General features: G+C 39.4%; 1 protein-coding gene and 1 pseudogene across 3 annotated transcripts in view; one reads left to right on the top strand and one right to left on the bottom strand.

The window, feature by feature from the left end:
- SELENOI (selenoprotein I) overlaps positions 1–2,299 on the bottom strand; it is a 44,948-nt gene extending 42,649 nt beyond the window's left edge. For all 3 annotated transcript variants that reach the window (XM_069072013.1, XM_069072014.1, XM_069072015.1), the window contains exon 1: positions 2,080–2,299. In XM_069072013.1, coding sequence (XP_068928114.1) covers positions 2,080–2,139 — 60 coding nt within the window. In that variant the 5' untranslated portion in view covers positions 2,140–2,299. The remainder of the gene's footprint in view (positions 1–2,079) is intronic.
- LOC138148982 (ADP/ATP translocase 3-like) lies at positions 2,141–18,714 on the top strand (annotated as a pseudogene).
- Positions 18,715–23,493: the final 4,779 nt, after the last annotated feature.

Here is a 23,493-nt window from a genome sequence, read left to right as displayed (position 1 = left end):
TTTTTTTTTTTTTTTTTTTTTTTTTTTTTTTTTTTGCTTTCTGGAGGGCAATTGGGGTTAAATGACTTGCCCACGGGTCACATGGCTACTTTTTGTGTTAAGTGTCTGAGGCTGGAATCCAACCCAGGTCCTCCTGACTCCAGGGAGGGTGCTCTATTCAATGCACTACCTAGCTGTTTCTAACAGCATATATATTCCCCATAAGGGTCCCCAAACTCTGATGTAGAATTATCTAAATAATGTAATCCTTAGACAACTGCAGATATTTCCTTCTTCTATATCACTTAACTAATGATTCCCTCTCTCACAGAGCCTGTATGACCCTTGATAAGCCACTTAACCTCTCAATGTCACAAGCAACTCTCAAGAAGTCTACAAGTTGCAAAGCGGGTGCCAATTTGTACCCTTATAAGAAGTTTCCTCATGGGGTGTTTCCTATACTACTGAAATAGCAGGTTTAGTTCCCCCCCAAAATTAATAATATATATAACATAAATGCTGATTATCTATTTACATATATACACTTACACTTTGGCTTTATTGAACTCACTGTAATAAAAGCACAGAAATTCCACCTTGGAGAACATTGACCTATTGCTGAATTGACCTTTGCTTGCCAGGTTGGATAACAGTTAGGAAACTAAACAGGGGGAAGTTAAGAGAAAAATCACATCAAAATTTCTGGTGAATGCAGAAAACTTAGTGAAGTTTGTTTTTAAATAAACAACAGATAATGCATTGATGGTAAGGATGTGCTGTAAATGAAATGTATATCTTGCTAAAATTTGATTTTTAAAAACAAAATGAGGAGGAAAAGGGAGAACTTTTTCTTTTAGTCAACAACACACAAAAGTTTGCTAGTTTCGTGCCAGAACAGAGGTCAGCAAAGAGGTTGAGATTAAGCTAAACACAAAGAGACCTGAATTAAGAATTTCCTGCCAATGAGAGTTTTTAAACACTGGCACAAGTTGCCAAAGAGACTGTGGAATCTCTTTCTCCAGATGTGTCTAAAAACAAATTAGATTCTCAGGTTTCTAACACAGGTTAGGTTCAAGTCTGATCAAAACAGAGGAATGAAGGAGATGAACTCTTCCCATGGTCCTTCCAATTCTAGTGCTTCAAAGTAATATAACCTTGCTTCTATATGCAATTTTCAATGTACTCTTATAGAATAGAAAGCAACCAAATGCTTCCAGAGAAATAGCAAAAAGTAAGCTCCTTGATATTCATTTGTTATCATTTTCCGAAAACAATACCTGGTACAAGTCATTGTTGAACTGAACTGAATTAGAGCTGCCGTCATGAATTTTGCATTTCTTGTCAGAGCACAACAACATTGCTTTCGGAAAATCACGATAATTCTAAAAGCACGGGCACTATCAACTGTACTCTTTCAGCTGAGCTGCACTAGAAGATTGACACCAGCAAAGAAAGTTGGGACTATCAAGGAGAAATGTGTGAAATCTCTGAAGCTGACTGCTATGGGATAGAGGTGCAGGGAAAGGAAGCAACTTCCCACCTACACCTAGTCTCGCCACCTGGGGCGAGCGTCCTCTCATGGAAAGGGGGACGGTAGGACACAGCCCCTGGGGTCTCTCCTAGCTCTACATTTTAGGGTCCTACAATAGTTGGGCAGGGAATTTCCCCCTGCTCGTCTGCACTTCCCACCAGCTCAGAGTATGGGACAAAGCGGAGCCAAAGCTGGTAAGAGGCAGCCCCTTTCGCTACCCTTCAGCCCAATTCTTTCATAAAACAGAAAAGGAAACTGAGGCCCCCAGAGGGGAAACGATTCGCCCAAGGCGACACTGGGAGCTCAGGATGCCAGGACCTCGGCGTCCACACCCAGCGCTCTTTCCACCGCCACGCAGCCGGACAGGTGGAGGGAGGTGTCAGCGGCCGGCGCTACTCCCGGATCGGGGTCCCAGGCGCCCTTAGGAGCGCCCGCTCCCAGCTGTAGGGAGCCAGACTTGGACTGATCCCCTCGGGGGTGGCAGCCCGCCCTGATCCCGCCCAGTCCCGGGGCCAGGGGACGCGAGGATGGAGGGAGGATGAAGGGAGGGAGGATGGAGTCCCCGCTACCTTGTATTTATCGAAGCCGGCCAGCTGCTCGGGAGTCACGTACTCGTAACTGAAAGCCATGATGAAAGTGAGGAGGAAGAGGAGAAGGGGAGGCACAGACTGCCGCCGCAGCAGCCTCAGAAGCGTGGAGGAGCCGGCACAAGACCCGGCTCGACGTGAGAGCTAAAGGCTCAGGGAATGTGAAAGCTCCAAGCTCCACCTCCCACCCCACCCCCCGCCCCGACCCCACTCCACTTCCGCGCACGCGCGGCCGGCCCCGGGGCGCACGCGCAGCCGGTCCCAGGCCGTGGTACGTCAGCGCGCAAACGGACGTCGGCAGCCCTTAATACAACTTCAATCCTCCTCGCTCACTGGAACGAAAGGAGGACAAATCGGCTGACACCGAACCATGCGAAATCCCGCCCTTCGCGTCCTCTCTGCCGCCTCATTTGTGGAAAAACTTGATTGGAGGAAAGGAAGGTGGGAGGGGGAAGGGGAATGGGGGAAATAGGAGGGGGAAAAGGCGAAAGTTCACGTTGTGTCAGTACGGTAGTTCTGTTCCGGGCAAGCCCTAGGGCTACGGCGGTCGCTCAACTTGGGGCCGGCGGCCGGGCTGAGAGACGAAGGAAGGGAGCTTTTGTGACGTAGCATCGAAGGCAGTCCCCAAAGCGCACGTGTCGTGATTGATCGTTCGAGGCACGTGGTGCCTGCTTTGAGAGGCGGGACCCGTTACTAGAGACTCACATGTACCGGGCAGGGGACTAGGCTCGGCCGCCTATTCCTGCTGACCTTGCTAGTCCTGGCTGTTGGAGCAGTTGCAAAGACTTTGTGATTCCAACTCTGTATCTCTTTCACCTGCCCCCTTCTCTTCATGCACGGGGCATTAGTCTTAGTTATCTTCTTCATTAGCCTCTCACCTAGACTCTTGCAATACTCTCCTCCTTTCAAACCCACCACTCCAATCCATCCACATATCTGCCAAAATCATCCAAGACATCGATTATCTGTTTTTCAAACTGCAAAATACATAGCTATCTTTGCCATGCTTTGTTGGGGATTAATATAGAACATAGAACTCTTTCGTGTTCTAATATATCTCATACTATTCCCGTTTGGCATGCAAATATTTCTTTCTCCTTTACATAGACAAGTGAGATATCGGCATAAATAATGATTGAAGATACTTACTATAGTCTTTAGACTATTGTATTAGACTGTATTGGGCCTTTGTTGACATGCTGTAGTTATGGTTCTGCCTAAGTTTTAGACTGAGATATACAACCTGACCTTGCCGTGTTTTTTTTCTTGGTATAGTCCTTTTTTAATCATGGGTAAAATTTGGTTACAGAATTCTCTATTCCTCCAATAGTTCTTTTCTGCTAACAGAGATGTCAAGAGAGTGGCCAACCAAGAGTAGGCCACAATGGAAGGAAAACAAACAAGTCTTCAAAGTTCTGCTACCAGTTTTGTGAATTCACTTCTACAATGCTTCTTATCGCTCCTATGTCTTCACCTGAGAAAGATTCAAAATTAAGATTGATCCATTATTATGACTCCAGTACGTCTTATACAGGTACCCCAATGAGCTGCCTGTTAAAACTGTATTAAGAAGCAGAGCCAAGATGACTAAATATCAGGAAGAGCACAGTAAACACCCCCCCTCAGACCCTTCCAAACAGATCTAGGAAATCCTCCAGACTTGGTGAGGGACAGAACCCCAATAGGTTCAGCAGGAACCCTGACCTTATCCAAGACCAGGAAACCTGCGGTGGCGTCTGGAAAGAATTCAGCTCAGCCTTACTTGGAGTTAGAGTCGAGAAAGTTTATTTTTTTACGCCTTTACAGCAGGCAAGAGTCCTTAGGGGACCTGCGAGTGAGAGGGGAACGTGCTTTTGCTTTTAAAGGGTAGGGCTGCCATGGTCAGGGCTGACCAGACGGGAGGGACCTCAGTGCATAGATAAAGGTTAGAGCTGACTGAGAGGAACTTGTGACTTTAGTGCATAGCTAGTTTAGATGAGATTTGAGCAAGGACAAAGGAGTATGTGGGCCAGACCCAGACCGGAGGAGACATGACAAGATTAAGTAAGAACAAAGGAGTCACAAGATGTTCAGATAGGGGGAAGGGGCAGAGCCCAAGGCTGGGAAAGGGATTTCACAGATTACAGTTTTACAATACAAATTGCAGTTACAACTGCACAGACTGGTTTTACAAATTGGTTCCACAAATTGACCTAGACCCCAGGTACTCCATCAGACTGAATCTAGATCAGGGAAATTGTAAGAAAAAAATCCCTAGTAGGTTTCCTAGCCCAGGTTAGCATAGGGAGAGAAGCAGAGAGGTCTGTGAACACTGGGGTAAAATTCTGGGGAAGAGTATGTTGTGTGGAGGACTTCAGGAAGGGAAGAGCCTGTACACCCGAACAGAAAAGCTGTACTAGGGCACCATAACCTTGTGCAGACTGCAGGAACAGCTAGCTCTGTCACTCACTACCCAAGTTCAGGACCTGGGATGAATGTGGGAGGGGACCTGGGTAAAAAGTGTTGCAGTATACCAAGAGGAGCAATTTCAGAAGCAGAAACATTGACCCATGCCAGGAGAAGAGCACACTGTAAATTCCAAGTTCTAGTCCTGTCTGAAGCCTGCAAAAGAATAACCAGGGTAGGAATCTCAGAACGAAGGGAAGTTTGCAGTTTTACCACTCTTGACCAGCAGAGCTTCCCAGCTGTCTTACATTGGCTGAGTCCAGCAGCTACTGTTGCTCAAAACCAAACTTAAGTTGGAAACCTTCAGAGTTCAGACCAGGTAGACTATGGTCAAACTTTGAACTGGATCAGATCACTTTGGAAGCACTGAAAACTTTGAGGTCCCCTGAGCTGTCCCAGAGATCCCGGAAAAGCACAGTACTCAGTATCCCAAAAAAGCAACAGTATCACTAGCCCAAATTTTTCTCCAGAAGTGTGAAGAGAGCCTAGTCCTAGCATCAAGTTCTAAGTGAAGAAGAGGCTAGAAGAATAAAGAAAAAAGAATCCCACTATAAGAAAGCTATTATGATGACAAGGACACTCAAAATACAAATCTAGAAGAAAGAGAAGGACTCTAAAATATCTACAAGTAAAACTTCAAAGAAAAACACAGCTTAGGCACAGATTCAAGTAGAATTCTTGGCAGAAATGAAGCAGGAGTTTTTTTTTAAAGTTTGAAATGTTTTTATGAATAAAATGACACTAGAGAAAGAAGTAAACTACAAAAGAAAGAATTAAAGAATTAGCATAACAGGTACAAAACCTTGCCCAAGGGGGAAAAAATCCCTGAATTAAAATCAACCAGATAGAAGCTAATGACTCCATGATACAAGAAATATAAAATCAAAAGACTGAAAAAAAAGAAAATATAAGAGCTCTTATAGCAAAAATATGTGACCTAGAAAACAGATTAATGGGAAAACGCTTATGAATCATTGGACTACCTGAAAGCCATGAACAAAAACCTGGATATCATATTTTGCCCTCAAAGACTTAACAATCCAGTAAGAATTTTTTAAAAGCTCTTCACAATTTAGACCCTTCTTTCTGGTGGTCTTATATGTTATTTCTCTCTGCTGCAACACTAACTTTCTTGTTGTTTCTTGAACACAGTCCTTTCTGTGGACTCCATAGTTATTAGGCGACTATCCCCTTGCAACTGGAATACTTTCCCTCCTCATTTCAACCTCTTGTCTTTCCTCTCCCCCTGGCTTTTTAAGTGTCTGTTCAAATCCTGCCTTCTTCAAGAGGGCCTTCCTGTTGGTCTCCCCACTTTCCTGGTCTCCTACCTCCTTCCCCCTATCTCAGTTAAGGCCTTTCTTCCTTTACCTCCCAATTATCCTGCATATTTCCTGTAAAAATAGTAGTCAGCATTCTGTCTCCCCCATTCAAATGTGAGCTCCTTGAGGGCATGGACTATGTTTTCTTTGTTTAGGCCCGCACTTAGCTTGGTGCCTGGCTTGCTACCCGTGTTTCCCCAATAATAAGACCTATCCCGAAAATAAGCCCTATTGAGATTGCTACTGTAGTGAAGGTGATCCCCTGCGCTATACGCTACATTACAGTACCCTCTGTATACGCTACATTACAGTACCCTCTGTATGCACCGTCCCCCCTCCCCCCCTGAAATGCATGCCGCACTCCGAGCTGCATCCAATCAGAGCTGCAGCAGTGAGCGCGTCATCCTGTTCTTCCCCAGTGATTTGCTTATTGAATAAAGGTACATTTTTTTGTTCACATTTACCTGTTTATTAAAATTGCTGTCAATGTTCATTAAAATAAGCCCTCCCCTGAAAATAAGCCCTCTGGTGTTTTTCTGTCCAAAAAAATTAATAAGACAGTGTCTTATCAGGGAAACATGGTAGGTACCACTTAACAAATGCTTGTTGATTGACTTACCTCTATCAGTGATCCTCTCTCATTTTTGATTAGACTGCTATGGGCTTCAGCATTACATTTACTAGCACCTCTAATTTAGAATATAATCTCTGAAAGTTAATGATGAGCCAAGAACCTTCAGAGGCAGCCCAGAAATTAATAGGACATTCAGGTCCCCTATGATAAGAGATAAGAATAAGGTCAAAGGTATAGTAGTTTGTGTGGACACTGTATTCATGTTTGAAAATGACTGTGATTATTATCTCTGTAGTGATCACTATCTGTGTGGGTGGGTGTTATTGAAAGGAACTATGTTTACGGATCTGACAGTAAAAATTTACCCTGTGCAAAGTTTGTATTCTGTAGCCTAGTTTCACTGGTGGCCCTGACTCTGGGACTAGAAGACCTATAGATTTAAGATTGCTCATAAATGAAGACCTCTGACAAGTCCCACATTATCTTCCATATAACTGCTGAGCCAGGAGTGGAAACAGGACTCTGGCTGAGCCAGGAATGGAAGCAGGATTCTGGATGAGCCAAATATAAACTTTGCAGAAGATTCCTCCAACTTTGCAGACAGAGCACTATACTGGGATCATGTACTAGCTAGTTTTATGTGTTTGACCACCATTCTTTTTATATTAATTTCAACAAGCACCTACTAAATAAATACTCACTGGAAGTGGGGGAACACTAGTTGATGTATTCCAGTTTTGGAATAGTCAAGGTTGGGAATGATGGGGGACGGGATCCCAATAGGTTCAGCAGGAATTCTGATCTTATCTAAGACCAGAAAGCCTGCAATATCATCTGGAAAGAATTCAAGGTCTCAGGCTTAATTGGAGTGAGAGTTGTAGAAGTTTATTGTTAGGCTTCCATGAGAAGGGGGCAAGAGTCCTTTAGGGGACCTGCAAGTGAGAGGGGTACATGCTTTTACCTTTAAAGGATAGGGCTGCCATTGTCAGGGCTGACCAGATGGGAGGGGCCTCAGTGCATAGACAAAGGTCAGAGCTGACCAAGAGGAGCATGTGAATAGATAGTTTAGATAAGATTTGGGCCAGGTCAAGGAGACAAAAGGTAAGGACAAAGGAGGGTGTGGGTCAGGCCCAGAAGAAATGAAGAGATTAAGTAAGAACAAAGGGGTCACTGGGTGTTGCCTAGGTGGAGTGTGGGATAGGGAGAAGGGGCAGAGCTCAAGGATGGGAAAGGACAAATTGCAGTTACAACTGAACAGACTGGTTTTACAAGTTGGTTTCACAAATTGATCTAGACCCCAGGTACCCCATCTGGAGGAGATGTCCGGTTATCAAAGAAGAATATAATAAGGAGCAGGGAAAAGGGGATTCTTTGGAATCCTGGAAAACACTGGAAAGGGAGGTTGGGGTAGTAACTATCTTAGAGATCAGATTCAACAAATTCAATTCAGCTTAATTCAGTGAACATTTAGTTCCTTACTAGGTGCCAGTCACTATTCTAGGTGGTATACTAAGGGGATTACTAAGAAGGAGCTTCCATACTACTAGGGAATAAAAGGATAAAGGTACAACACATACCTAAATAAGTATAGGACAAATGTGATGAAGGTTGAATTGGCTTTTATGGGCCATTCCAAGGAGCAAGTTCCAGGGAAACTTCCAGAGACATGGTGATTCAGTACTTGGGACCTTTGGGAATGATTAATTTCCCAGCTGTTCATAGCCATGCAGTGGCTTAGTAGTAAAAGGACTTGGAATTTTGGTAAAACATGGCAAACCCTGGGTAATCCCTTGACCCTCTCTTATATTGTAACAGCATTGGTGTGAATTACTGTGTCAGGAGAGACTTCTCATTCATTCTTCCAGGTGGCATCATATAACTCTTATTTTTCTTTTCTTCCTTTTTTTTCTATTCCAAATATTAAGATTTCTTCACAAGGCATATAAAATACTAATTTGTGAAGATAAACTCCACAGGAGAGATAGAATGTTGAATGCAGGGAGTCATAGAATTGAGGAATCTTCTTGATTTCTGGCAGAAGCTGCTCTTCTGTTATATAGATATTATATGTTATAAATATAATATCTATATATATGTTATATAGAGAGTCTGCTGTTATATATGTGTGTATGTATATAAAATATTTATATTTGTATATAAAATGTGTGTGTATATACATACACATATATATGTTTTACACCACTCTTTTAGTCCCTTATTTCTTTTTCTGTGTTGAAATTTGTTGTCTTTGTTTACACATCCCACCTTCTACAAGAAACCTTTGTTAATCTCCCTTAACTCTAGTCCCTCCCCTCTGTGATTATCTTCGATTTATCCCATGTATATCTTGTTTGTACATAGTTATTTGCCTTCCTTTTTATCCTCAGCACTTAACATAGAACTTGGCACATAGTAGCTATTTAATAAATGTTTATTAACTCAGCCTCTTCTTGAAGTATCAGTAATATGATTTGAAACTTTTATACCCAAAAAACTAACCTTGGTAGAGGTGACAGTGACAATGTCTGATGGATCCTTTCCAGAGAAACATGGTTGATGGTCCAGTTATGAGCAGCAAGCCAGTTGTTTCAGAATTATGACTTACTTCCCTGGGTGTTAGATGTAGTATACTTCTACTTGTAAGTGACCCTCCTCTTCCCATTGTAAGTGGGGAATATCTACCAATCCCTTAGGCCAGAACAAGGTTCCAACATACTGCTTTCTTGTTCACATTTTTTCCCTTTTTGTCCTTTTTGCCTTTTTTGTCTTTTCCATCCATTTTCAGCTAACATCTTGAGAACGGAAAAGAGAGAACAAGACATAACTATAAGATTTCCATTGAAGGCTAGGGAATTGGCTGGCCATCCTTCAAGGAACATGGACTCAGCTAGACTAGCTTAATACCTTGACTCTAGTTACTTTTTCTGTTGTACAAAGAAAATTGAGAAATAAAGAAAGCTCTAACAAGGTAAAGAAATCAGGGATGGCTTCTGAATTCAAAATCTACCTATAAAATTTCTCCTCCCCAAAAAAGGTGTTTTTTTCTTTCAGAAATCTACCTATAAATTCTTATCTGTTGATTAACTTACAGATAACTTTATAAACATAGAACTACTAACTGATTGCTGTGCCCAGATCCCTGAACTTGAGGAGTTTATGATCTGACTGGGAAAACTAAGCTGAAAAATGTGAGGAAAAAAAAATAGGCAAAAGGGGGAAGTATTATAGAAAGTTTAAAAATATTGAAGGAGCAAACAAATCTTACACCAGGGCTCAAATGATTCCTGGCTTAGAGACAGGAAAAGATAAGTAACTATAGGTATACATCTAAATGGAGAAATGTAAACACAGGCCCCCCCCAGGAGCTGGTGTTACATAGCCAGTCTTATTTAAGAAGTGTGTAAAAGATTTAGAAAGAGAGAGTGTGCAAATAACTCTCCAAGTATACAGATGACAGTAAGTTATTTTGTAGAGATGGATCTGAATTGAGGGCAAAATTGCAGGACAATTCTTTGAAAGGGGGCTGCAAATGACAGGATGAGTCCTGTTGCTTTGTTGCCAAAAAAAAAAAAAAAAGGAAAATGCACTTATAAGAAAAGAACCAAAACTACTTAATGAATCATGGGCTCCATGTATCAGCCCAATTTGCTGCTATAGACAAGAAGACCCAATACTCAATTTAAGGAAGTATATGAGAAATTGAGAAAACTATAGCTTTTCAAAAATTATTCTTTAAGAGAACAGAATAGCAAGAAGAAATGAAAGTTTCTCCAAAGAGCTCTAGAAAACATACCATACCAAGTCATGATCTAGAAATCCATGAAAAAAAGATCAAGTCATTTTTCCAGCCCAAGTTGGCATAGGGAGACAGAGAGGTTTGTGAAAGCTAGGTATTGGGTCTGACCAGGAGCTTATGAGGCAGAGCATTGTCACACCCAGGGAAAGAGGACCTAGGCTGAGCCCAAAAACAAAAAAAAAAATTTCCAAGCCCATATTATGGCATAAAAACCTCAGAATCCAGCAACAGGTGCCAACTGGCAGTTCTATCACCATCCTCTTCCAGGTCACAGATCCAAGGTAGACTAGAAGGGGATTGGTGCCCAGGAGTTGCATTCTTGGCTAAGGAGCATTTGTAGACCCTAGGCTATGTTCAGAAACAAGTTCAAAAACAAGCAGGAGCTCTGCCACCAGAAATTGAGTAGGGTCTTAGCTCCAGGCAAAAGCCCAGTTGGAAATGTACCATAGATTATTGAAGTCAGGGCAGCTAGGTTGCACAGGATAGAACACCAGCCCTTGGAGGCAGGAGAACCCAAGTTCAAATCCAGCCTCAGGTACTTGACACTTACTAGTTGTGTGACCCTGAGCAAGAAACATAACCCTGATTGCCTCACTGAAAACAAATAAAAAGAAGAATCAGAGTAGGAATCCCAGACCAAAGGGCAGATGACAGATCTGTTGCTTTGAATCTGCAGAACTTCCTAGCTGGTTGATAGTGACTGAATCCAGCAATAGTCTCCTGGAATTTCCAAGCAGGGACAAGTCAATAGAAGTGTTTCACAGGCTGAAACCCAGATCATGAACCTGCAGCACTCAGTCCAGTAAAACCATGAAGAGACTTTGCCCTGAATCAGATCACTTTGGGAGCATCAGAAGCTTGCAGGTGCCTAGCTTGAACTGTTTCTGAAATACTAAAATAACACAATATTCAATACCCACAAGAAGAACCCAATACAACAAATGCTTAGTCTAGACATCTCCCCCCCCCCCCCCCCACTCCCAAAGTGTGAAGCCATAATAAAGCCGTAAAGAAGTAAACTGGAAGAATAAGCAAACAAAAAAACAATCCCACCATAAAGTCCTTTTGTGGTGACAGGGATGCCAAACATATAACCCTAGAAGAGAATCCAAAATATCTACAAGCAAAGCCCCAAAGGACAATGCAGCTTAGGCGCAAGACCAACTCTAATTACTGGAAGAGATGAAGCAAGAGTTTTGTTTTGTTTTTTAAAGCTAAAAGTGATTTTTTAAAACCAAATAGGGACAGTTAGGTGGTGCAGTGAATAGAGCACTGGCCCTGGAGTCAGGAGGACTTGAATTCAAATCCAGCCTCAGATACTTGACACACTTACTAGCTGTGTGACCTTGGGCAAGTTACTTAACCCCAATTGCCTTCCCCCTCCAAAAAAATTTTTTTAATTAAAAAAAAAGCAAGAGTATTAGAGAAAAAAAATTGGAAAATAAATGGGAGCTATGAAAGTAAGATTTGGAAAAACAATTAATAACTTGACACGAGAGGTACAAAAACTTGCCCAAGAAAAAAACTCCCTGAAATCAATGCCTCTCCAAGCTCTAGCCCTACAACCAGTAACATGGCTAAATGTACTAAGAAGGTTGGAATTGTTGGTAAATATAGAACATGTTATGGTGCATCCCTCTGAAAAATGGTAAAGAAAATTGAAATTAGTCAGCATGCCAAGTATACCTGCTCCTTCTGTGGCAAGACCAAAATGAAGAGACGAGCCATGAATATCTGGCATTGTAGAGTCTATATGAAAACAGTAGCTGGTGGTGCATAGACCTACAATACCACCTCTGCAGTCACAGTCAAATCTGCCATCAGAGGACTGAAGCAATTGAAAGACTAGTAAAATCTCCTTATCAAATATCTGTAGCCCATAGTCTAGCAATAAATGAGTTAATTTATGGAATAAAAACAAATCAGAATCAACCAGATAGAAGCTAATGATTTCATGAGACAAATGTTAAAACAAAATCAAAAGATTGAAAAAAAAATTACAAGGAAATGTAAGGTATCACACAGCAAAACAACTGATCTGGAAAACAGATAAGGTAGACATAATTTAAAAATCAATGTTCTACCTGAAAAGCATGAACAAAAAAGGAAAGGAAAGGAAGAGCCTAGATATCAGAAATCTTAAAGAAAACTACACATTGGGGGCAGCTAGGTGGCTCAGTGAATAGAGCACCGGCCCTGGAGTCAGGAGGACCTGAGTTCAAATTTGGCCTCAGACACTTAACGCAAAACTAGCCATGTGAGCTTGGGCAAGCCACTTAACCCCAATTGCCCTGCCTTCCCCCTCCAACAAGCGAAAAAGAAAGAAAGAAAACACATCTTTTAGAACCAGAGAGCAAAGTAGAAACAGAACCCACCAGAAACCTCCTGAAAGAAACCCCAAAATCAAAACTCCAAGAAACATTATAGCAAAAATCCAGAGCTTCCAACTCAAAGAAAAAAATCCTGAAAACAGTCTAAAAGAAAGCAGTCAAGTACTGAGGAACCATAGTCTGGATCATATAAGATTTAGCAGTTACCACTATAAAAATGTGGAGAGCTTGAAATAGAATATTCCAGAAGCCAAAAAATCTAGGCCTATAGCCGAGAATAACTTACTCAGCAAAACTGAATATAATCCTAAAAAGGGGAAAGGGAGGAGAGAATGGGCCTTTAATAAAATATAGAAGATTCAAGCATTACTATTGAAAAGCTCTACTCCAAAGCTGAGTAGAAAATTTTAAAATACAAACATAATAGTAAGGTGTCAAGAGAAGCATAAAGAGATAAAACATGAACCAGCAATTATAAAGGACTAAACAAGAATGAACTGTTTACATTCTAATATGAGGAAATTATATATATATCCCCTCAGACCTCTATCATCATCAGGGATCATAGAGGGAGTATAATTAGTGTGCTTAGGAGGACTTCTGTTATGCAATAATGATCTTAAAAAGAAAACTGGAAAGGGAGAAGGATAGAAATAAGACTGGCGGGGGAAGGGAAAAGAGGAAAACTGGGGTAAATTATCTCACATAATTGGAGTACACAAGTAGAAATCTATACAAACAAGGAGGGTAGAGGGAAATGGGCAACACTTGAACATTATTCTGAATTCATCAAACACATACACACATATATACACACACATTATACACATACAGAGCTGGATACAGAAATACATTTCACTTGACAGAAGAAGGAGGGAAGGTGGATAAGCAAGAGGATAGATAAAGAAGAGATTAGTCTCAAACCAAATAAACTCTCTAAAAGGGTTGGGAAACAAAGAAAAAAGAAAAGCATAAGAGAATAGAATGCAGGGAAATACACAATTAAAAATCATAACTGTAAATGTGAATGGGATAAACTCATCCATAATACAGAAAGATAATAGCTAAATGGATTAGAATGCAGAATTCAACAATGAGTTGTGTATAAAAAACACACAGGAAACAGGAGAATGCTAAATGTTAAATGTTTAAAAAAAAAAAAGACTGAAACATATTCTATTATGCTTTAGCTGAAGTAAAAAAGGAAGAGGTGGCAATGATTGCCTTAGACAAAACGACAGCAAAAATAGACCTAGTTAAAAGAAATTAAGTGGGAAACTATATTTTGCTAAAAGAAAAAATAACACCACAGACAATGAATTAATATTAGTACTAAGCATATATTCATCAAATGGCATAGCATCAAAATTCTTAAAGGAAATTTTTAAAGGAAAAGCTAACTTACAGGGAGAAATAGACAATAAAAAAACTATAAGAGTAGGAGCAGGTCTCAATTTAACCCTCTCAAACATAGATAAATTTTTTAAAAATTAAATGAGGGACTTGAATAGAACTTTGGAAAAATTAAGTAAGATAGACCTCTAGAGATTATTGAATAAGGATAGAAAGGACTATACCTACTTTAGCTACATATAGCACCTGCACAAAAATAAGCCATGTATCAGAGCATAAAAACTCAAAAACATACAGGAAACCAGACACATCAAATGCATATTTTGTAGACTACAATACAGTAAAAAAAAAAAATGCATTTAATAAAGAGGCTTTGAAGCAAAGATAAAAAATTAATTGGAGACTAATTTATTTAATCCTAAAGAATGGATATATTAAAGAACAAATCAAAGAAAGCATAGAGTTTAATAAACTTAAAGATCCCAGCTATTGGGGTAAGAATTCATTATTCAAAAAAAATAGAAAGCAGTTTTGCAGAAACTAAGTATAGACTGACATCTCACACTACATATGAAGACAAGCTCCAAATGGATGCATGACTTAGATATAAAAGATGACATCATGAACAAAGTCAAGAAACATGTAAAGTCAGATCTATGCATAAAGAAGTTGTGACCAAGCAAGAGATAGATTGGATCATAGAAAGTAAAATGGAAAATTTTGATTATATAAAATTGATAGTTGTTGTAAGAATAAAATCAATTCAGCTAAAATTAGAAGAGATTCAGGAAATTGGAGGGAAAATCTTTGCAGCAAATTTCTTGGATATAGATCTCATATTTAAGATAAATAAAGAACTAATTCAAATTTGTAAGAATGAAAGCTATTCTCCAATTGATAAATGTTCAAAGGATTTGTATGAATAGTTTTCTGAGAAATTCAAGCTATCAGTAACCATATGAAGAAAATATTCTATCAATACTAGAGAAATATACATTAAAATGACTCTGAAGTTCACCTTCACACACACAAAAAGGAAAGCAACAAATGCAGGAGGAGGTGTGAGAAAAGTTTTCATTAATAATCCTAAGTGTCTATTATGTTTCCAGAGTTGTGCAAAGTACTAGGGATACCAAAAGAGACAAAAGACAATACCTGCCCTAAAGGAGATTATAAAAACCAGATATATTAATGCTCTGTTGGTAGAGCTATAAGCTTATCTAGACATTCTGAAAAACAGTTTGGAACTAAAACAAAAAGCTAATGAATTGTGCATATCCTTTGACCCAGAGATATTCCTACTAGGGCCATACCCCAAAGAGATCAAAGGAAGCAGAAAAGAACCCATATGGACAAAAATATTTATAGCAGCTCTTTTTATAGTAGCAAAGAATTGAAAACTAAGGAAGTGCCTATAAATTGGGAAATAGTTGAACAAATTATGGTATATGAAAATTTTGGATACTCATATGTTACAAGAAATGGTGTAGGCAGGAATCCGTGACCTCAAGGCCACTTGTGGTCTTCTAAGGTTTTGGGGTGGGGCCTTTCAACTGAATCCAAGTTTTACAGAACATATTCTTTTTTTTGTTTTGTTTTGTTTTTGGAGGGGGAAAGGCAGGACAATCAGGGTTAAGTGACTTGCCCAAGGTCACATGGCTGGCAAGTGTTAAGTTTCTGAGACCAGATTTGAACTCAGGTCCTCCTGATTCCAGGTCAAGTGCTCTATTCACTGTGCCACCTAGCCACCCCTAGAACAAATTCTTTTATTAAGGAGATTTGTTCTGTGAAGTTTGGAATCAGTCAAAGGGCTGCACTTGAGGACCTAGAGCACCATACTTGGTCTCGAGGCTATAGGTTCCCCATCCCTGGTGTAAAGGACGGTTTCAGAGAAACCTGGGAAAACTTGGATGAATTGTTGAAGAGTGAAATGAGCAGAATCAGGAGAACAATATATGTAGGAAGAGCAATATTATAAAGAAAAATAACCTTGAAAGTCTTAGGAACTCTAATCAACAAAGGAATCAGCCATAACTCCAAAGGAATCAAGATGAAACAAGCTACCCATGTCCTAATTGAAAAGTAATGTATTCAGAGATACATTTTTAATATGACCAATACAGTGATTCATTTTACTTGATTACACATATCTATAATGGGAGTATTCTTTCTATTTCTTTATTACTGGGGGGTTGGGAGGAAGTAGAAGGGAGAACATGTGGACTTGAAAATAATATAAATCTTTTATTCTTAAAAATTATTCTGTCAGGTTAAAATTGTGTGAAGTGTTCAACAAGAAAAATGGCAAGAATATTTTAAGAAAGAGGTTGTTGGGGGCGGAGCTAAGATGGTGAAATAGATAAAGGACTTCTGCTGGGCTCCTGCTTCCATCTCCTCCAATACATGTAAAAAATTACTCTAAACAAACATTAGAGCTACAGAACCCACAAAGTGACGAGAAACTAACCTCCTGCTGAAGACAGCCTGGCAGGCCAGTAGGAAGGGTGGATCGAAGTGCTCTGGAAGCTGAGCCTAATGAGTCCCCAGTTTTAGCCCCAGGGCAGCCCAACCAGCCACAGGTAAAAGGGTGTAAGGAGAGTAGATCACCAGCAGCTATGGCAGTTTACAGAATTATCAACCCATAAATGCCAAAGACAAAGTGAGAGGTCAGTGGACTTTGGGAACAGGGGGTGCAGGAGTGAGGTCTGGCCTCTGCTCCCCCAGAGGGAGAAGCGGCTGAGGTGCAGCGGCCTGAGCAGCCACCACCGAGCTCCTGGCCTGCAGATTGTAGGGAGACCAAGCAACCAGTGTGAGGGGTAATCACTCTTGCTTTAACCTGCTTAGATCTGGATCACTGTCTAGGGTGGAGGTCCTGGGGTGCATAACCAGTTTTCCAGAGCCAGTGGAGGCTTCTGAGAGAGCAGCCAACTAATAGCTCCAGCAGCTGAGAAAACCCCAGCAATTTGGGACAAAGCTCTCCTCTCTGAAAGCAGAGTTCTACTGTGGCAAAAAGCTCAAAAGTCAAGTAATTGAGTGGCAACATGAGCAAGCAAAGGAAGCAAAGCAAGCACAGCAATCCTACTTTAGACTCCTACTTTAGGAGCAAAAAGGATGGAAAAGGAGGAAGACAACAAAAGACATTCTGAAAAACAATTTGGAACTAAAACAAAAAGCTATTGAATTGTGAATATCCTTTGACCCAGAGATACTACTACTAGGGCCATACCCCAAAGAGATTAAAGGAAGCAGAAAAAAACCCATATGGACAAAAATATTTACAGCAACTCAACAGTCAGAATTCCTGCACCAAAAGCTTCCAAGAAAAATATAAGGAGTTCCCCAGCTTTGGGCCCTCTCTCAGCAGCTTTCCTCCTCCGCCTCCAGCACCTTCCCCTTCTGTGACCATGACAGAACAGGCATATCCTTCGACAAGGACTTCCTGGCTGGTGGCATCGCCACCGCCATCTCCAAGACTGCGGTGGCACCCATCAAGAGAGTTAAGCTGCTACTGCTGGTGCAGAATGCCAGCAAACAAATTGCTGTAGATAAGCAGTACAAAGGCATAATGGATTGTATGGTCTGAATTCCAAAGGAACAAAGGGTGCTTTCCTTCTGGTGGGGTAACTTAGCAAATGTCATCAGATACTTCCCCACCCAGGCCCTTAACTTCTCCTTTAAGGATAAGTAAAAGCAGGTGTTTTTGGGAGGAGTGGACAAGTACACACAGTTTTAGAGGTATTTTGCTGGCAATCTTGCTTCTGGTGGTGCAGCTGGAGCCACTTCTCTCTGCTCTGTAGACACCCCTTGAATTTTGTGAGAAACCACTTGGCAGCTGATGTTGTAAAATCTGGCACTGAGAGAGAATTCAAAGGCCTGGGAGACTGCCTTGTGAAAATCACCAAGTCTGATGGAATTTGGGGCTTGTATCAAGGTTTCAATGTCTCAGTGCAGGGTATCATTATCTATAGAGCAGCTTACTTTGGAATCTATGATACAGCAAAAGGTATGCTCCCAGATTGGAAGAACACTCACATTATGATAAGCTGGATGATTGCACAATCAGTGACTGCTGTAGCAGGTGTGGTCTCCTATCCCTTTGATATAGTAAGTCGGAGAATGATGATGCAATCTGGTCGCCAAGGACCTGATATCATGTACACTGGGACAAATGACTGCTGGAAGAAGATTGCTAAAGATGAGGGTGGCAAATCTTTCTTCAAGGGTGCCTGGTCCAATGTTCTTAGAGGCATGAGTGGAGCTTTCATGCCTGTCCTGTATGATGAATTGAAGAAAGTAATCTAAGTACATCCTAATTAAAAAAGGAACCAGTGAATATAGATCATGTAGAATACTTAACCATACTTAGCATTTTGGACCATTGACCTTCAAGAAATTCCTGTTGTCTTTTTATCTAGGCCAGATCATGTTTGTAGGGGAGCAGGGAGCCAGGAAAAGCTCTTAGAAAAAGGGACTCATTTATTGTGATCCATTATTCACACAGTGGAACTGATGATGATTTGGTATATTGATTCTATTGGTTTTTTGGGAAAATAACAGTTGCTGTGGGTCCAAGGAGGCAGATCAACTTAGACCATCTAGTTTAAATGCTCTTTTGTAGGACCATAAATTTGTGTTTAAGTATTTATTTTAAAAAATCATGTCTCCCATTTGTATTTAAGCACTATACATACTATTTTGCACAGCTGACTTTGGCAGTTATGATGATCTATGTTGGGCATTCTGCTGTAAAAACAATAAATACACAGAAGACTAAAAAAAAAAGAAAAGAAAAAAATACATAAACCGGTTACAGGCCATGGAGGAGCTTAAGAAGGATTCTGAAAACCAAATAAGAGAAGTAGAGGAAAAATTGGGAAGAGAAATGAGAATGATGCAAGAAAATCATGAAAAGACAGTCAACAGCCTGACTGAAGAAAATAACACCTTAAAAATTAGACTAACTCAAATGGCAAAAGAGGCTCAAAAAGGCAATGAGGAGAACAATGCCTTAAAAAAACTGCATTTGCCAGATGGAAAAGGAATCTCAAAAGCTCACTGAAGAGAATAATTCCTTCAGAATTAGACTGGAGCAAATGGAAGCTAGTGATTTTGTGAGAAATCAAGATACTATTAAACAGATCCAAACAAATGAAAAAAATAGAAGGCAATGTGAAGTATCTCATGGGAAAAACCACTGACCTGGAAAATAGATCCAGGAGAGATAATTTAAAAATTATTGGACTACCTGAAAGCCATGATCAAAAAAGAACCTAGAAATCATCCTTCAAGAAATTCTCAAGGAAAATTGCCCTGATGTTTTAGAACCAGAAGAAAGAGGTTGTTAAAAGCTTGTCTGTCAGAGGCTTATAGCAGAGGAGTCAAGATAAAACATGGTACCCACCTCCTAATAGAAAAGTAGTGGACACAGAGTACAGATTTTTTTTTTATAAAAGCCTAAACTTTCAAAGGAAAAAATTAATTTGTTTTTTAAGCTCTCTCCTACTACACTGAACTTCCCCTTCCCCAAAGCTGTGTCTTCATGGTCAGAAGCTTTCTCTGTAACTAGATATTCTCTTGTCTACCTCACCTTTCACAAAGCCTACCTAGGAGTCAGTTTGTCTTTGTTCCTGCTCCCAGGCTACAGAAAAGTGTTGGAGGAAGACAAAAACCTGTCCCATTATACACAATACAATTCAAGTTCCTGATACTCTTTATTCATCTCTCTCTGTCTCCTGAGTTTCTTTCAAACAGTAGCTGCTCCAGATCTTTACTACTTTCATTAAGCACACTATTCCTCCCTCATTTTACATCCAGCTCCCCATCCCCATGATTTAGTTCAATCTACAGGATTTTTCCTAAATTGTAAAGAAATAAGCAAGCTCTAGGGGCAGCTAGATAATGCAGTGAATAGAGCACAGCCCTGGAGTCAGGAAGACCTGAGTTCAAATGCGACCTCAGACACTTAACAAAAAAAAAAAAGTAGCCATGTGACCTTGGGCAAGTTACTTAACCCCAATTGCCCTCCAAAAAAAAAAAAAGCAAAGAAATAAGTAAGCTCTTCTATTCATGTTAATTCCTTATACATATTTCCCAGGAAATGCCTCACTGATTGAGTGACTTCATTTTAAATTAGCACCCACACTAGGGAACAAAAATGCCCACACACAAAAAGTATGGATCAAAATGAGATTTGTTGAAACATATTCTTTATAGGCAACCATAAAGTGAACCAATCCACTAATAAAATGATTGTGACTTAAACTAGCTCTGAGAGTCTACCTCACACCTATCAGATTGGCAAAGATGGAAAAAGAAGAAAATGACTACTGTTGAAGGATCTGTGGAAAAACTAAAACATTAATACAACTCTAATGGTGGTGCTAGGACTTGGTCCAATTTCTGGAGAACAATTTAAAACTATGCACCCAAAAAAATTCCTAAACTGTACATGACATTTGACTCAGCCAATACCAATACTATGTATATGCCCCCCTCCCCAGAAGTCAAAGACATAGAGAAAGGATCCCTATTTACAAAAATATTTATAATAATACATTTTATTGTAACCAAGTCCTGGAAGCAAATCAAATGCCCATCATTTGGGGGCTAACTAAACAAATTATAGGATATGAATGTGTAGTAAGTTCATTCTGGCTCATTCTCTCAGAGGCAGGATGGTTGCATCTCCTACTTGGGGTTCTTCAGGGTTGGGAGTATTTCTTCTCTAATACTATTGACTTGAATCCCCACTGTTTGTATTCCTCCACCCTACTGATGACCAACAGTGAGTGGTGCCCTAGTTCCATTTAATGTCTTAATATCAATTAGTTTTTACAAAGGGTTATTTACTTCAAAGTTATAAAAGAACAAAACAAACATTTCTGCAAAACATGTCAGGGGCACACTCTCCCCTGTCCCACATCAGTATCTGGGGAAAGTTCGTATGAAGATAAGGCATGGCTGCCAGATGAGTCCTTGCTCAACTATAACTGGATTAAGACCTTAGGGCATTTATGTGGGACTGGCTGCAAAACTCACATGCTGGACACCTGGAGATTCACCCTCTTCTATGTGAGGAGACACTGTCAGACACTGCCAGTCCCATCACAAATGTGACAAAATATTACTGAGCTATAAGAAATGGTAAATATAATAGATTGAAAGAAACACAGAAAGACTTGTATGAATTGAAGCCCAGTGAAGTGAGCATAACCAGAACAATTTACACAAATGCCACAATAGATAAAAGAATATTTAAGAACTCTGATCAATGCAGTGACCAATCATGACTTCAGAATATTAATAATGAAGCATGTTCCCCGCATCTTGGCAGAAAGGTAATGATCCAAAATGAGACGTGCTTTTTTAGACATAGTCAATGTATTGATTGGTTTTGCTTGACTATACTTATTTGTAACAAGGAGGGAGGAGGGAGGAAAGGAACAGGAGGGGAGAAAGTGACAGTGATGAAAAAAAGAAGAAAAACAAAAAGGCTGCAATCAAACATTTTTAAAGTATACTTAAGAGAGCAAAAGGAAGTTCAGAAGGAGATACAAACAAGTAGGGCAGTTTTGTTACTACAATGTTAAATTTAATAAACTTCTAAAACAAAAGTAGATGTTTACAGTCTTGTATACAATCATCTTTTTTGTTCTTTGAGTATATTCATGTCTGCTGTTATTAAGAATAAGAAAAGAAAAAATTTCCAAAGAAAATATTACTATGATATAAAAACAAAAGGCATCAATAAAAATCATTAAAAGAAAAATGGTGAAACAAAAATCCTAAATATTATATTTTATAAAGTGTTAAAAGACAATTGCCTAGATATATTAGAATCAGGTAACATGGGAGGGATATAGAGGGAAATTTAGTAATAAAAACAAATATACATCAATAAAAAATTATTTTTAAAGGGATTCAGAGGGCAAAAATATAAATCAGTAGAATCTAAAAGACAATGCAAATAAGGAATATCAGATTCAATTCACAAATAAAAGTGATTGCCAAGTTGCAGAGCTTCAGAAATGCTAAATGTAGCTCAAAAAAATAGATCACATAAAAAGAAACACCAGTCAGAATCACTTAGGATTCAGAATCAAGGATGAATGAAAAGGAAGAAAATGAGACTATGATGTAATAAAAAGCAAAAAAAAAAAATGGCTCGTACCCAAAGATAATGGGTCTCCAAGCATGACCCATCAGAAAAAAAGAAAGAATTTTCATAGTAAAGAAAATATGGGGAATTATGAATGAAATGATTATATAATTAGATGGTTACAAAATTGATTGAATGACTAGAATTAAACTCTCAGCTTGACAGGAGGTTTCTAGTGGAGTGCCATAACCATGTGTGACATAACTGTGTTGTTTAATATAGTAATTATATAGATAGCCACACAAATCAAACTAAAAAAAATATTGAATAGAACTGGAAAATTACTAACAAAATTCATCTGGAATGAAAAAGAAGTAAATAATATCAAGGGAACCAATGAAAAAAAATGTGAAGGAAGGTGGCCTAGCAATATGAGATCTCAAACTATATTATAAAGCAGTAATCATCACAACAATCTGGTACTAAGAACTAAAGTGGTGGATTAATGAAATAGGTTGCCCAATACACAGCAGTAAATAATCACAGTAATCTAGTGTGGGATAAAAGCAGAGATACAAGTTTTAGGGACAAGATCTCACTATTGAACAAAAACTGCCAGGAAAACTGGAAAACAGTTTGTCAGAAACTAGGTATAGACCAATATTTCACACCACATCAAAATAAGAGAAAAAAATTTTATAGCAAGTTTCTCTCGATAAACACATTATTTCTCAAATATATAGAGAACTAAGTCAAATGTATAAAAATGCAAGTCATTCCCCAATTGATAAATGGTCAAAGAATATGAACAATTAGCTTTCAGATGAATAAATCAAAGCTATTTATAGTCATATAAAAATGCTCTAAATCACTAATCACAAATTGGCTAACATGACATGAAAGAAAAATGAAAAGTGTTGGAGATGATTTAGAAAAATTGGGATACTAATGCACTGTTGGAGTTATGAACTGATTCAACAATTCTGGAGAGTAATTTGGAACTCTGTCCAAAGGGCTATAAAACTGTGCATACCCTTTGACGCAGTAATACTTCTACTAGGTCTGTATCCCAAAGAGATATTTTTTTAAAAAAGGAAAGGATTTGTACATACAAAAATATTTATAGCAGCAATTTTTATGGTAGCAAAGAATTGAAAGTTGAAGGGAAGCTCACCAATTGGAGAATGAATGAGCAAATTATGGTATATAATTGTGATGGAATACTGTTGTTCCATAAGAAATGACAAGCAGGTTTATTTCAGAAAAACCTGGGAAGACTTATGTGAACTGATGCAAAATGAAGCGAACAGAACTGGAACATTGTACACAGTAGCAGTGATATTGTACAATGATTGTACAACTGTGAATAACCTAGCTATTCTCAACAATACAATGATACAAGACAATTCCAAAGGACTTGTGATGAAAAATGCTATCCACCTCCAGAGAGAGAACTGATGGAATCTGAATACAGATTGAAG

Source organism: Petaurus breviceps, unplaced genomic scaffold (genome assembly GCF_028583685.1).
Source record: "Petaurus breviceps papuanus isolate PSGF00001 unplaced genomic scaffold, PetGlider_PUasm1.0 90845, whole genome shotgun sequence".
In the NCBI taxonomy this organism is placed as follows: domain Eukaryota; kingdom Metazoa; phylum Chordata; class Mammalia; order Diprotodontia; family Petauridae; genus Petaurus; species Petaurus breviceps.
Note: the sequence above shows the minus strand (reverse complement) of the source record. Positions and strands in the feature narration are given on the sequence as shown.